Here is a 16,270-nt window from a genome sequence, read left to right on the forward strand (position 1 = left end):
TGAACAAACAAGACACCTGACTGCTACCTTGCAACCTCCTCTAAACATCAGCTTATTGCTTAGAGTTAAAGAAGTGTCAGTCTGGATTTGCCCCAGTACCCAGATTCGCTGTGCAGTATCCCGACATGGTCAGAGGGAACAACAGAAACTCCTATCTCTGTGTAAATAGCCCTGTGAAAATGGCCCAGGGAGGAAAATGAGTTTACCTTGTAGATATTTGTGTTTCCCTTAAACAACTAGCTTCTGTAGCACAGAGTGTATAATAAAACACACACACACACACACACACACACACACACACACACACTGAAACAAAAAAGCCAGGGCAAAGCCTCAGACAATCATGTTGTAATGTACCCTGAAAGTCTACTGTGCTAGTTGGTTTTGGTCAACTTGAGACAAACTGGAGTCATCTGGAAAGAAAGAACTTCAGCTGAGAAAAGGCCTCCATCAGATTGGCCTATAGGCACATTTGTGGGGACATTTACTTGATTAATGATTGATAAAGGAGACCCAGCCCCCTGGGCAGGAGGTAAATGAGTGTGAGTCTAGAGAAGAAGCTGGAAAGCTCTGCTCCCCTGTGGTCTCTGTTTTGGTTCCTGCCTCCAGGTTCCTACCTTGAGTTCCTGCCCAGAATTCCTTTCAGGATGGACAGTACACTGTAAATTGAAATAAATCCTTTCCTCCCTGAGATGCTTTTGATCCTGGTGTTTATCACAGCAATAGAAACCAAACTAGGATACCTTCTTGTTTGTTTGTTTGTTTGTTTGATTCCCATGTGTGCAAGTGAGATTGGTCTTAATTGAAGTTCTTCATGAATTTTACCACCATTATGTTTGATTGTCTTAAAAGGTAAACTTTGAAGAAAATACATAATCCTTTCAGAACAGAGGTTGGTTGTTGCTTTTTTTTAAATTTGTATATTTGTAAACTTCAAAATGAAACTTGAATATTAAATAAGAGGTGCATTTCTTTCCCAGTAAACACGTCTATACTGATTTAGCTTTTATTCCCCAAGATTTTATAGCTAGTGGATGTCTAGAGCCTTAGGTATTTTAAGACATTTCATTGCAGTGGGTTTCAACAATAATTTGTCACTAGCTACACCAAGGTGGCCGTTTTCCATGTTTTGTGGGTCTGTGATTCACACAGGCAGTCACTGTGCTTGTGTTCTGCTCTAGTGATTTTTTTGTCCAGCATCATTTTTAGCAATACATCTCACGAGCAAAACATTGCTACTTAACGTGGAAACTGGGCTGGAGCGATGGCCCAGCGAGTAAACTTCTTGTTATACAAGCAGAAGGATCCGAGTTTGGATCCAACATCCATAGAGAAGCGAGTGTGGCCTTGAACCTCTAATCCCAGTACTGGGTGGAGGGCAGAGGCAAGCAGATCCCCTTGGCCAGTTAGTCCAGAGAGAGCAGGTTCAGTGAGAGACCCCATCCTGACAACAGAAGTTGGGGAGTAATAGAGGAAAACCCGTGACGTCAATCTCTAGCCTCACCGTGCACGCTCGTGGGTACCAACCTGCGCACACATACACAGAACACACACCCCTACAGATTTAGCTGTTGAACTTTTTCATTGATAAAGTATCTTCTGTGACATTTCCATTGTTTCCAGCAGCAGATTATGGGGTTAGATGGTGAAATAGCTCCTGCTCTCTGATCCACTTTGCCTCGATGGAGAATGATGAGGTTAAGGCCTTCAAAGAAACACAGAAACTTGAAAATGTACCTTTGATCCTGAGGAAGATGAAACGTGGAGGAATATTTTTATCTTTGATGACAGCTGAACACGTTTGAATAAATTAACAGATTTTTTGCATATTTCAAACTCCCACAGTGATGGCCTGTTTAATGTTGCCAATATTATTATATAATAATTAGTCTCATTTTGGAAAGTATGAAATGTATGTGTCTACACACTGGGCGTATTGTTTCAGAATTGTAGGAGAAGGCTTATTTTGTTTTGTTTTTTTTTTGTTTGTTTTTTCGAGACAGGGTTTCTCTGCAGCTTTAGAGCCTGTCCTGGAACTAGCTCTTGTAGACCAGGCTGGTCTCGAACTCACAGAGATCCGCCTGCCTCTGCCTCCCGAGTGCTGGGATTAAAGGCGTGCGCCACCACTGCCCGGCTGAGAAGGCTTATTTTGTAAGGACATAAACGATACCAGCCTTTCATGGAAATGGGGAATACATATGCCAGAAATCAACACTATAGATGGGGACATCTCATATAAATTAGTCATGTCTTTTTAATTAGCCATATGCATCAAGATTTTGTTTAACCCAAATAAAATGTGCTGTGTATGTTGCAGGGGACTTTTCTGTTACAGCCACATGAAACTTAGATAAACATTGCTCAACCCAGAAGACAAACTCAGAAAAGTAATGCTGGCTCCCTGGCTTCACTATATAAGTTTTCAGACATTATTCAAAGTACAAGAGTCTGCTTAAGTTTGCCTGCTATCATTATTAATTATTGTTAATAATGCAGTTTTTTTGGAAGAAATAGGTCTAGTCGAGTCCTTACATACTTTCTAGATAACATCTAAACATTACTCTGCGTTTGTTTACTGGCTGTCTTAATCGGAACAGGAACTGTTTTCTTGATTCTCCCAGCAAAGATTGTTGACTGTGTATTGATGAACATGCGCATATGTACCTTGATCTCAGAGACTGGAAGGGGAGACATATATGTAACAACCACACAAAGAACATCTAAGTAGAAACGGTGGTAGGCATTTGGAAGGAAAAGGAGGAAGTGCTGAGATCACAAGTAACAGGGACTTGTTTTGATTGGAAGCAGTTTTGGGGGGTCTAAGGAAGTGTTGCTAAAGTGATTAGAGGTGACTGGGAAGAGGAATATTGTAGGCAAAGAGAAAATGGAAACAGTCCCAAGCAGAGAAGGGGGGGATGGGTGGATACATTTGTAAAACTTAAAAACCAGTGCAGTTGCACGACAGTGGAGAAAATGAGGAGGAAGAGAAGTCGGGGAGCTATCTGAAGAGCCCTGGATGGATCTCCTGAATACAGTGCCGCTTGTTTGGGGGTTGAAGGGAGAAGGAGTGAAAGTTGGAGCCACCTAGATGATCACTGCAATGGTTCAAGCAAGAGCGGATGGCATTTGATCTGGGGGAGTAGCCGTGGAGAAGCGTGCAAAGGGATGTATCCCATATGTATCAGTGCAGAATGATGAAGATTTAGTAAAAAGTCAGTGTCCTGAGCGGGCGGGGTGGAGGATGACTTTTAGACATTAGGCTCAGTGTTTTTTTTTGTATAGAGGGAAGTAGGGCATTTTTCTTTGAAATGGGGTAACTGGCAGGTTCAGCCTTTCCCTTCCCACTTACAACCTCCTAGCCCATATGTCCCATCTTCCTACCATTACTCCTATTCCCACTCTCAGCCCTGGCCCTTGCTTTGAGCTGGGAATTTTAATGTGGGATATATCTCAAGTGATTCTTCTTGTACTGCAAATACTTTACTGACTGAGTTCCCTCCCGGTCTCACTTTAGAATTACTGCACAGTATCTTAGGAGGTATGTCTCTTCAGTTAGGACTAGATGACTATATTTAGAGCGATACCATGTTGGCTTTCCTCCGTGGCTGCTGTAGACCTTGGGAAAATTGCACAATAGTGAGAATGTTTTCTTCTCGTAAAGTCCTTTCTCACCTCTACTCGTGTCTTCTTCTCCATCGGTATTCTAGACTTCATTTGGTTGTTTTATCACTTCTTAAAATATCTGACAATTCTTGCTAATACTCCGAAATACTTCTCTTAAAGGTAATTTGCATAAAAAGTTGAGAGTGAGAAAGAACAGTAGTTTAACGCTCCCAAAAGGCATTTTATCACCATCATTTTCTACTGTGTCTCTTTAAAAATACTGTATATATTTAAGGTATGCAGGATTTAAAAAAATTGTGTATGTGCATATGTGTAGTGTGTGTGTGTGTGATTGTGTGTGTGTGTGTGTGTGTGAGAGAGAGAGAGAGAGAGAGAGAGAGAGAGAGAGAGAGAGAGAGAATAGAGGTAAATAATCTCAGGGTCATTCATCACCTTCCACCTCATCTTGATACAGAGTTTCAGGTTTGCTTCTAAGTACAGCAGGCTAGCTGGCCCATGAGCCTCTGGGAATTCTCTTGTCTTCTACTACTACCACACTAAGACACCTCTGAGATTGCAGATTGGAACTACAGTACCTGGCTTTATGTGGGCCCTGGGGATCTGAACTCAGGTTCTCACATTTGCACGGCAGGCACTTTATCCCCTGAGCCACCTGCTCAGCTACAGTGTAGGGTTTGGACATACACACACATACATACACATACATACACATACATACACATAGAGAGAGCACCAGGAAAGTCAGGAGAATTAGCCTGCCCGTTGCTTCTCATGGGGACAACCTTTTCCGTTATGATAAGAACTACAATCTGTCTTAGCAGTTTTAGATTGCTGTGCGGTATGATAACTATAATCTTTAGGCTGTACCTGAGATGCCTGCATTTGTTCGTCTTCAGTGGCTCCTGGTTTGTTCCCTCCCATCTACTTCTCGCTGTCTACTTCTTTGTCCTGCTCCCATTGCCAGTGTTCTCAAATTTCTAGATCTAAAAAGGGTATAATTTTCATAATCACAAAATAATAGCATTGTAAAAAGTCAAATCCTGTTGGATCAGCCCAGAGGAAAGCCATTCCCCCTTCAGAACTTCTGTAGAAAGGGAAGGAAGTGCCCTCACGACTTTGTGGCATTTCATTGACTGCTTATGATCGTTCCTGTTCTAGAATTTTCTGTCAGCACGAATTCCTGATCTCCTTTACAAATGGGATTGATGTGTAGTAGTGTGAACTCAAGCATGATTATTCTCCTGTTGCCTGAAGAAGTCATTCTGTGAAGAAGTGCTTCTTTACGTTAAAATGAAAGCAAACAAAACAAGAGCTGAGATTCCTGTTCAGAAATACAGGGTTAGATGAGACTCAGAGCCTGGCGAAGCCTGCTTCTGTTTTTTGTTTTCCTGCTACCAGACTGCTTTTTCCTGTGTTCACCAGCCGAGTCCTGGAATTTTCCTGTCCTGCTTTTCCATTTGTAAAAAAGGAAGGAGAAGATGCACAAGACAGACACAATCTTACTCTGAGAATCTTTTCAAACCACAGGCTTTGACTAGGAAGGTCTAGGGTGGGTCCCAGAGGCTGCGTTGCTATGAACTACCAGGTGATTCTAGGGTAGGCTCTGAGAGGTGAGGGACCAGATGGAAGTGTCACAGACTTTGTTGAGCAGGAGACTTATCTCTTGGACTGTATTTTTTGATTCTACCCTGAGGGAATCAGTTCAGTGCGTCTACGTTACAATCTAGCGATCTCTGCTTTTGACACATGGTACAAGATCCTACTGCAGCTGCCAGAATTCAGGAGTTACTACACTAGATGAGCGTGGCTCCATCCCTGCACAGTAGAACCACTTGGAAAGATTTTAAACTAAATACCAATGCTTAGGGGTTCTGTTCCTGATTAACCAAATCAGAAACGCTAAGGTGTGAGATCTGGGATGAATAACCCTCATGCTCCTAACTTCAAGCTCCTTGAATCAAAGTGGAGTCAAGAAATTCCTACAGAGACATCTACAATTCTTCATACTGGCTTTTAATTGATAAATTATGTGTATGTGTTTATGTGGCCAATATGATGCATTGATGCATATATGCATTATAGAATGATCAAATCAGTCTAATGACTATAACCTCAAATATTTGTCTTCTCTTTGGGATAAGAACACCAAAATCCTTCTCTCCTACTAATTTTGAAAACAGGATGTATTATTTTCTCATCTTGCAGTAAAACACCAGAACTTAGAGTACCCCTGCCCACTTTCTGTGTTCTTTTACTCCACACTCTCTTTTCAGTCTCTGGTAAGTGTTTATCACTCATTCTTTCTCCCTTGTATGTATAAATACAAATGTATTAAAATGTTTTTAAAATTTCTAATGGCCCTTAACCATTTTTAATCAAGGGCCTATGATGTGGGTTTTAAGCTTCTAATACTTGAGGGAAACTTGATTGCTTTATTTCACATCTATCTTTAGAGGAAGCCAGGTTGTATTCTCAAGCCCCAAGCCTTTGTAGAAATCTATCCAAGCATCTGCTGATGTGCAAAACCGTAGCTTCTGAAATCCCAGCCCACGTAGGGGGAATCATGCCTGACTCTTAGGCACCTCATAAGGACCACATTTGTGTCTTTGTGTTTCCTGGAAGTGTAATGTTTGTAAGCATCTTTAAGGGTTGGAATGGCCTGAAGACCAAGGGAAGTTTTGTGTTCTCTGAAAGTGAGGACACACCGGAGTTAGAATCTCTGTCAGCACTGGCTGATGATGACAAAGATGGACACTTAGAATTCTGGGAAATTTCCTTCAACACATCATGCTGCTGACACTCCAGAATTATCCTACTGTCTAGATTCTAACTTTTCTCCTTTGCAGCTAGTTATTCCTTTGTAATCAAATTCCTTTTGCCTATCCTGCTTTAAAGTTGAAAGAAATTAAAATTTTCTGGGAAGTAATGTTAATTAAATTTGCTCTCTTTTTCTTAATATTTATTAAGGATATCAGATTTCTCATTTGTTGGAACAAGAAATGTATGACTTCAGGGAGATAATAATATGAACATTGTGTATACACACAGTGTTTTGGCTAATGCATATGCAAATTTGTAAAATGAACTCAGCCACTTCCATCTAACTTAGCTGCATCTATTTCTGACAGCTCAGTGTTTCTCGTCGTCCTTTTTCTTCTCCCTGACATAACTGTGCAGGTTTCAGTTTGTAGCTTCAACATAAGGAACTGTTTTTTCCAGATTCTGTGCTTACACACATGGGTGCTCACACACCCCCTAACACGCTGCTAGCTGTCTCTACAGTTATGACACAGCTGTGAAAAAAAACTTGCAGATAGTACACTATAATACTTTATGAAGAGTTTTTTGCTCTAATTGTTTATAAAGATTTTGCTTGTATTACTCATTATTAGCCTCCGTAATTACCCAGAGAGATGCTTAGGGAAGTGCTGTTGATCTGTATATGTAGAAACTGATAATTTAATTGAAATCCCTAGGTTTTTCACATCGCTGTCTTAGTCATGTTGAGAATCAATCTGAGTGTAAAGAATAGGCTGTGTCGGGATGATCAGTGGATTGCTGTGAACGTTTACCAGTTGATGACTTCTTATGTGAGCAATATGGCAAATACGTTCGATTGTGGCTTTATAGGCTATCCAGAAATGATAGCAAGAGTCCTTGCAGCTGTCCTCTATAAGACCAGAGTATATTGTTAAGACCCAGCAGGAAGGGATAGGGAATGACATGTGCTAGTCTCAAATTTGAAATACAAAGACAAACAGAAGACACATCTCCCAGACTGTTTTAAAACCCTAACACTGACCTTAAATTTATTTTTGAGTTATTAGTTCTGATTGACTGTGTCAGCAAACACTAGTGTGTGCCTATGATATATCTTGACATATTCAATGTTATTGATGGAACTCAAGTAGATATTTTAAAAATGGATTTGAAACAATGCAAAAAATCCACTGCCCACTTTTGGTTCAAACTTCCACTTTCTTTTCCATATACAACTCTGCTTCCAGAGCAACCAGAGGAGTAATTCCTCCCTGCAGAGGCTGCTTCCAATCATTTCTTTCATCTGTAATCCATCTACTTTTCTACCTAAAGGTTTCCCCTAGAAAGAGTTTCAAGACTTGACATTTGCGGGACAGGTGTTCTGCTTTCTGCCTTTTGACACCAGGTACCTGGGCTCTGTGAACCTCTGACTTGTTGCTGATGAACGATCAGAAAGATGGGAATGGAGATGTTTCTTGGATTAGAGACAAGGGATGTCCCAACAGAACACTGTATCACCAACTGGGGCTCCTGTCATGGCTGCTTTTGTTAACCATTTTATTATCACACGGAAATACTGGTAAATGAAAGAAACACATCAACCACTGTGGCTAGTGATAGCTGGACCTGCCGAGTTGCCATCTTTTTTTAGACATCCCTATTGCAGAGCAGCAGAAAAGGGCTGAACAGCAGCAGGAGGAGATTATAAATGACAGAGCCAACAAGAACAGGCAGGGCTGTGGTTCTAAACCTAGCAGATGTTTGGAAAGAAAGACTGTGATGTAGGGAGGGCTGCTAAGCCTTAGGAGGGTTCCTTATGGCACGTTTTCAAATCCACGAGATGCAACAGACGGGGGATAGAATTGATCTAGTGAATTTTTAACACACTTCAAAATTGAAATAGATTATAAAACAATGCAGAAAGTATTGTTTAAGGAACTTTGGGGGCTCTGTTTTTGTGAGGGCACACACTTTGTGTGCTTCTTTATAATGAACTCTGGTTTACAAACAACGTGAAAACTATGGGTTTCTAAGAAGTTTCTGGGAGGAAGAAAAGGCCCTGGTTAGCAAGCATTTTGATTTTCAGTTTTGCTCTTTCTCTCTTTTTTTTAAACACATGGTACCCTTTTTCCCAGGACATTGGGAAACCTTTTAATCAGTAAGTATCATATTATATTGTAAAATTTTGAAAATTAGTTTTTAAATTGGCAAGTAAAAGTATACATTTTTTGGTATATGTTTATGGTAAATAATAGGATGCTTTCATATGTAAGTGTATTGTAGAAAAGCGGAATCAAGCTACTTAACGTATATATTCCATCTCATATCTTTTTTGTTGTTGAGAATAAAATCTACTCTCTTGGTGACTCTCAAGTATACAATATATTGCTATAACTCTCGTTGCCATGGAAACTGTAGCTCTCTTGAACTTATAATCGCTAACTATAATTTTCTGTCCTTTGACTACATCCGTTCAGCTCCTCTACCCTTCAGTCCCCGGTAACTTAGCCCCATTTTTTCTCTCTCTGTTCTGTGTGTTCAAATTGCTTGGCTGCTTTTTTAACGTGTGTAAGTAGAGGATGTGTGTGAGTTGGGGATGTGTGTGAGTTGGGGGATGTGTGTGAGTTGGGGATGTGTGTGAGAGGTCCTCAGTGTATGTGCTGTATAGAAAGCAAAGCTGGGGTGATCCTTAAGGGTTGGATAGGCAAAGGGATATGGGAAAAGTATTTTGGGCAGAGCATCATCAATGAGCATATTTGAGAACTGCTAAAGAAACTGACCTAAGTGTAGACATTAGGAGTAAGAAACAGTGTGTTTATATTAGAGGGAGGGGTGCTTGTAAGTGTGGGAATGGATTTGCAATCTGATGGTGTAAGCATTTAAGCTTCCTGATCTGAATGAAGAGGGATGGCATTGGTTTGAATATAAGGCTGAAAATCAGGATGAATTAAGGCAGGATGTAGCTTGGCAGCCATAAGGCCCACCATGGCTTCTGGTCATTTGGTGTACAGCTTATAAATTAGAGAGGGTAAGCTAGCCTGGGCTAAGAGAGGAAAGAAAATCACTTTTGGTGATTACAATCTATGCCATAGATAAATGAAACCCCATGCACTTAACAAGGAATTTATGCTTTCTCATCTTTGCAGATACCAGCTAATCTTCCTCATCACGCTGGCTGGGTTCTCCAGGGGAATACTGTTAACTGTTCTCAGAACGAAGGCTTAACTCAAATGTCAGCTTATTTTTTTTTTTTAAATATGCACTTAAGGGAACGGAGTAGCCATTGTCCGCCTGTGTTTTCTAAGCGTACGTGCAGTTAAATGTGCTTACCTGTACAGGATCAGTGAGTTTGGACAAATGTACATACGTGCATCTCACTTCAAGAGAGTGAACACTTATACTCCCCAGATGGATTTTTCTCTTCTCTTTCCTGTCATCCCCTCATTCCCTTCAGACATCATTGTCCCGGAGAGTTAGCATAGCCATCACCTGATGCAGTCATCACGACCGTAATGGGAAGGAAGCCATTCTATAGCTCCCTATAACCGCTGTGGTTTGTCTCTATTTAGATTTCACATGTTTGGCTTCTTCCTGCCTCCATAGTATTATTTTAGGTTAACCCACGCTGTGACGTGTATCAGAAGTGTGTTCTATTTTAGAGTAAAGTGGTGTTCCTGGTACAGATTTGACACCACTTAAAATCCATTCTCTTGATTTGCGTTGTTTCCAGTGTTTGACTACAACAAGTGAATCTGATGTGAAATTTTATGGCCCTTTTTTGTTCAAGTATGTTTTCATTTCACTTCAGTAAACAAGTAGGGTGAACCTCCAGGGTCACAGATGAATATTTAACGTGACAAGAAACTGTGCTCCAAAGTGGCCACGACATCTTGTGTTTTCTTAACCTTCTATATTTACATCTAGGTCCAGCGGTCCCAGGTTTTCATCAGTGCATTTAATATTGGGTTGTAGCTACCCTGGTGGGTGAGTGGTGGGGTGTCACTACGCCCTTAGCGTGTACTTTTCTCGTGAGTGGGAATGTGGTCTACTGGCTGTGGCACACCCTGAGATGTCCGTTCAAATCATTTCCCCAGTTTTCAAGTTGGGTTGCTTGTTCTTCTGTGGGAATTCTGTATAAATTCTGGATTGAACTTCAGGTATCTGTTTTATGACTCTTTTCTCCCAGGCTGGTGGTTTCCATTTTATTTTCCTAACAGTGTACTTAGATGAGGAGTTGAGTTGCATCTCGACCATCATGCCCCATTTATCAATGCTTTCTTCTATGGTGATTGCTATGCGCTTCATATGGCAAACTTTTGTCTTCCTCAAGACTGCCGAATTCCCACCTGGGTTTTCTCCTGAAAGATGTATAACTTTCACTTTTGTTATGGGATCTATGACTTCTGGCTCCTTAGCTTTATGTGACTTTCTGTTTAAGGCCCACCACCTTATCAACTGTCCCTCCTGGGAGTCTTCTCAGGGTGGAGACTTAAGAAAGCACCTCTGTTTTCTAAAGGATTTCTCTTTTTTCACTATTGCCCTCAGAAGACATTTCTTATATAGCTTCTGTGCTTGATTTAGTATCTATTCCACTAGATCATTTTGATTGCTGGTCATTTATATTCTTAATAAGTAAATTTGATACAAAGAACAAGAGTATGTTCTTCTAACCTTTACTACATTCCAATATCGCATTTACAGCCCCACCTTCATAGAGCAACTATTATTCGGTAAATGCTGAATTGCATTGTTATTTTTAAGAGAACCACTTCCGAATCAGGAGTCCAAGCCTGCTACTCATAATTTGATTTTTATTTTTAGATTCTACCCAAAGATTAGCCCAAAGGAGATTATTTTATAGTAGATTTTAGAGTAGAATATTCCTTTTACTTTTTTCTTCTTTTAAGATATTTATTTAAAATAGTTTTAATTTGTGTTAGTATTTGCATTTCTTTTCATTTTCCTGTCATGAGACTATTAACATTGCTAAAGTTGAAGCCTGAAAGTGTTGCTTTTTCAAATACACTCTTTTTGAAGTAATTTTTATGCCCAAAGTAAACTTTTTTTTCCCATGTAAAGTAGAGCAGCAATGTCTTTTATATAGAATACATACTTTTTTCTAGGTGCTATGGCACATGCAGAAGTGGTAGATTTGAATGATCTCATTTTTAGAGAAGACTCTTTAATGCTATTTTAGATTAGGTTTTTCAAAAAGGAATTCGTTCCACCAAATCATATTTTCATTTGTAGAATATTTTAGAGGGATGTATTCAGTTTGCCTCTGCTACAACATCAATATTCTGAATTTGTAGAAAAGTGACTCTAGCCCATGTTAATAAATTTGCACGTTTAATCATTGCTACTCACTACTAGGCATCTTCTTCTTTTTCGTAAGACACTTGAATGCTAAGAGGTGCCATGCATTGTTTTAGGGGATTTTGGTTTGTTCTATAAAGCTTGTAGCTATTGCCAGCTGTCCTTGGTCCTCATGCTTAGTTGATTATGGCGCAAGTTGCATCATTTGTCTCAGAGCACACCGTCATTGCGTTTGCCCATCTTTTAAAACTGCCTTTTTGATCACTTGAAAGACAAGAGTTGTTCAATAATGCTAAGTAAATCTCTCTCTCTCTTCTTCAGAATCAAGTTTCTTACTGGGAAACGCCCAAATTGTGGACTGGCCTGTAGTTTACAGTAATGACGGTTTTTGCAAACTCTCTGGGTATCATCGAGCTGATGTCATGCAGAAAAGCAGCACTTGCAGGTATGTAACTGAATAACTTAGGAATTGTTTCCAAATAGGAATAAAATCCCGAGAGTGGCCGAGAGGATTGTGTTTACTTATCTTCAAGACTGGATGAAAATTATATTAGAAAGTTAAAAAAAAGACTCAATTGTGTACAGCAAATATGTATTTTAAAAGCTATTTCTGATAATTTTTGCAAAGGCAGAATTTTGCCTGTGTGTGAAGTAATTCACTTGTTAAAATTTGTTTGGTCATCTATAACCAACCAGGAGATAGTCTGGGTACTGGGTGACCACAGAATAGTCAGTATCAGGGAGCCACTGATGACAATGACACCTCTGAAGCAACTAAACTTGTCCCCAACAAAATAGAAAATATAACCCAGCCAAGTGGAGCATGGTTCACAAGGATGCCAAGGCCTGACAGTAGAGCTCTTACACTGAGCCAATCACACGCCTTTATAGGTTTGGTGTAATCACCATTGCTCTTTGGTTTGTTTTATGTAAAACACAATCTGACTTTTGTATTACTTATGGCAACTTTAAAAATAGGTCATGTCTACAAGTGTAAGAAGAATTGTGATAAAAGGAAATCAGAAAATGAGCAAACAAGTAAACCCACCTATCTATAAGGAACTAATTTAGAATCTAACTTGGCCATCCTATTTCGGTAAGGACAGATGGGACCTCTTCCCGCCCCCCAATGGTTTAGTTTTTTTTTTTTTTTTTAAACTTCTAGCTTAACTAAGAAGTTAAATTATTTTGGAACTGAAAAGGATCTGGAGTTCTCTTTTAGTTCAAGTTCTGAACTAAAGGAATGTGTCCACAGCTGTTTTTTTATCCCTACCCATTTATGCTGAGATCCAGTGTGTGTGTGTGTGTGTGTGTGTGTGTGAATGATCTATATGCACGTGAATGGTCTGCATCATAATGAAGTCTAAACCTCAAACTACTCAAATTAGACACAGAAAAACTTAAATAACTTCTTCAAAACAGATTCTAACACTTCTTAAATTTATTGAACCAGAGTTAGCCAAATTGGGCCAGTAGTTCCATGTTAAAGCAGAAGCTCAGATGATTTTGATGTTTATCAAGGCCTGAGAAACAATCTGTTCACACGTCCTTGTCCTTCTTTTTTTCCTCCTCTCCACCACCAGACACCCTTTTCCCCCCTCTACTGAGATTATTCCTGCATTTTGTCTACACTCCCAAGAATGAAGCAGAAGAATATATGGGAATAATGAAAACTGTGGCCTGTGGATGGGCCACACCTTGGTAGTACTGTGTCTTTCTGACATTGGAAAGAAATTTGATCTTTATGCTAGAAAAGCCATAAAATACTAAGGGTGTGGTCAGTGTTGGAGGTGACACACAGTATGTTGTGTGTCATTGTTTCCAGGAGAGTTTAAGTTAGGAAAAGGGAAAGCTTTCTGGTCTACCTTACCCTGTGGGATAGGTACTATAGAGAGGCTAACACAATGAAAGTGTCCCTTATCTCTTTTTGGGCGCTTGAAATCTCATTTTTGTGCCAGATGCCATTTTCCACCTAACCAGATATATGCTTCTCTGAGTAAGATGTTCTTGTCATTTCTTTGATTCCAGGTAGAGCACTATGTGCATCTTTGTTTGCAGCATCATATTGGTTTTATATTACCTTAACGTATTGGTGTGTGGATCTGTATGTATTGTAAAGTGTGTGTGTGTGTGTGTGTGTGCAGGTGTGTGTGTAGTGTGTGTGTGTATGATACAAGTATGTTTAGGTGTGAATGGTTATGTTCATGCATGTGGAGAGCAGGGGAGAACATCCTGCATCTTTCTCTATTGCTCTTCACTTTATTTATTTATTTGTTTGTTATTTGTGGGTAAGACAGGGTCTTTCACTGAACTAACTGAACTAGAAGCTTACTCTTTCAGTTAGGCTACCTGGCCAGTGAGTGTCTGGGATCCACTTGTCGCTGTATTCTACACTTGGGATTACAGAAGTGGGCAACCATGCCCAGCATTTCCATGGGAACTAGGGATTTGAACTGAGATTTTCAGTGCTCTTACTCATTAAATCATCTGACCAGCTCTCACAGGGTAGGTGGATTATTCCTATTGCTTTAGTTGTCTTTGAGAAGTATGACTATTGCTATCTTGACCTGCTATCTTTCCCTTCTGTCCCCTCTCTTCAGTTTTTCAATACTGGACTTCTCTGGGTAGTCCTGGCTTTTCTAGAATTCACTCTGTAGACCAGGCAGGCCTCAGACTCAGAGATCCAACTACCTCTGTATCCGGAGTGCTGGAATAAAGTGTGTGCCACCATTGCCTGATGCTATGGATACCATTTAAAGTTCACCTTCCTTCTTGTGTCCTGCGTGTTTGTCCTGTCCTATGATGTGCTGTTTTATTTGTTAAATGTAGGTTTTTTCCCTACAAGCAGATGTATGAAAAATACTTGTGCATCACATTAATGATTTTTTTTTAATTCTAAAAGAGTTCTTTTTTCTTTCATGTCACCAGTATGAGAAGTACCTTGAAAACAGGGATTCAATCATGCTTACCTTATAAAGTTTTACCATGTTTTACACCATCTATCTATCTGTCTGTCTGTCTGTCTGCCTGCCTGCTGCCTGCCTATCTGTCTGTCTGTCTATCTGTCTGTCTGTCTATTGTATACATGTGGCATGTATCCTGATTTGAGTATGGAGGTCAGAGGATCCCTTGTGGAGGTAGTCTCTCTCCTTCCACCATGCAAACTTCAGGAACTGAGCTCAGGTGGGCAGGCTTAGCAGCACGTGACCTTACCCAATGAATCCTCTCACCAGCCCACGCTTACTTTAGAATGTACTATTTACAGACCTAAGAGTGCTTTGTTATCTGTCTTCGTTAACTTATATTGTTTTCTTTCACCGTAAACTGTAACCTAGGTCTCCCACACTTCTGCAAAGATTTACTTAGGGTGTTTCACCTCAGTGTTAAAGTATTCCAGGAAATTGGGGATTATTTGGGCTTTTCCACTGTGAAACAAAGCGAGAATGTCCTTTCTCAAGTCTCCGCCACCTCTCAGAGACATGCTTTCAAAAATGGCCATGTTCCGAATAAACAGTCTTTACTCACTTGCATGGAATATGGAGAGTGTTTTGCTCATCTGAAGATTGCAGCCATTTAAGGCCTGCACAGAGTCGCTGATGAATGAGTAGACACTATGCCCCAGCCCTATGAACAGACAAGACAGCCATCCCTAACAGCTATTCTTGGAAACATGACTTATGAAAATGCATTTTCATTTTAAACTTTCTCATCCTTCTTTAAAAAATTAATTTTACCCATTCTGTGATGATTGTACCATTATTCAGAAGAGCTAAGACCTAGAAATAATCAAGATATCTAGTTGTAAGAAATTTGTTTAAGAGTATTAAGGCAAAGCCCTAGCTTCCTAAACCAGAACGTTGAAAGCACAACAGTGGATAAAGCAGATACAGATTCCAGGACAGAAAACAAGACAGACAGACAGACAGACAGACAAACAAAAACAAATAGATTTGGTCTGTCCTGTGAGTCCAAATGTTTTTGTAACATCTGATTTTCTCTCCCCATTTCTTGAGAAATCGTATAAAATCCTTTGGACATAAAATGCAAGGAGACAGAAAAAGGGAAGACTAGAATTACACAAAGATTTAGAAACATAAGCTCAGGGTTAATGGGCACTATGTTATAATCAGTGATTCCAGAATCCCTGAATTCCACGGGAATATGATCAATCCCTCACACAATAAAAAAAAAACTTTGAAAATACATTAAATAATTTAACTGATTATTTTGACCCTTACAATTCTTTTGATTAATCTTCAAAGTCAGCATACAAAGCAGTGGGTTTCATTATGGCAAATACACGTCCCACTGTCACCTCTCTCACCTCCCCACCTCCTCCTGGATGGGCCTCCTCCTCCCATCAGACAGTCTTTCCTCACCCTTTCATGTCACATGCATTCTGTATGCTCTTTTCTGTCACCTCCCTATTAAACGTAATAAAAGAAATAATAATAAAATAGCATCACCGAGTCAGGAAAGGAAGATGACTCAAAGTTTCCTTCCAAAGATGCAATTTATCAGATGAATGGGTCTCAAGGCTATCTCAGAAACAATACAGTATAGAATATCT

General features: G+C 39.9%; 1 protein-coding gene across 1 annotated transcript in view; it reads left to right on the plus strand.

Annotated features, from left to right (window-relative positions):
* The window catches only part of Kcnh5 (potassium voltage-gated channel subfamily H member 5), a 286,746-nt gene that overhangs the window by 9,251 nt on the left and 261,225 nt on the right, over positions 1–16,270 (plus strand). The window contains exon 2 of the mRNA XM_038337552.1: positions 12,022–12,145. Coding sequence (XP_038193480.1) covers positions 12,022–12,145 — 124 coding nt within the window. The remainder of the gene's footprint in view (positions 1–12,021; positions 12,146–16,270) is intronic.

This window comes from Arvicola amphibius, chromosome 7 (assembly GCF_903992535.2).
Source record: "Arvicola amphibius chromosome 7, mArvAmp1.2, whole genome shotgun sequence".
In the NCBI taxonomy this organism is placed as follows: Eukaryota; Metazoa; Chordata; class Mammalia; order Rodentia; family Cricetidae; genus Arvicola; species Arvicola amphibius.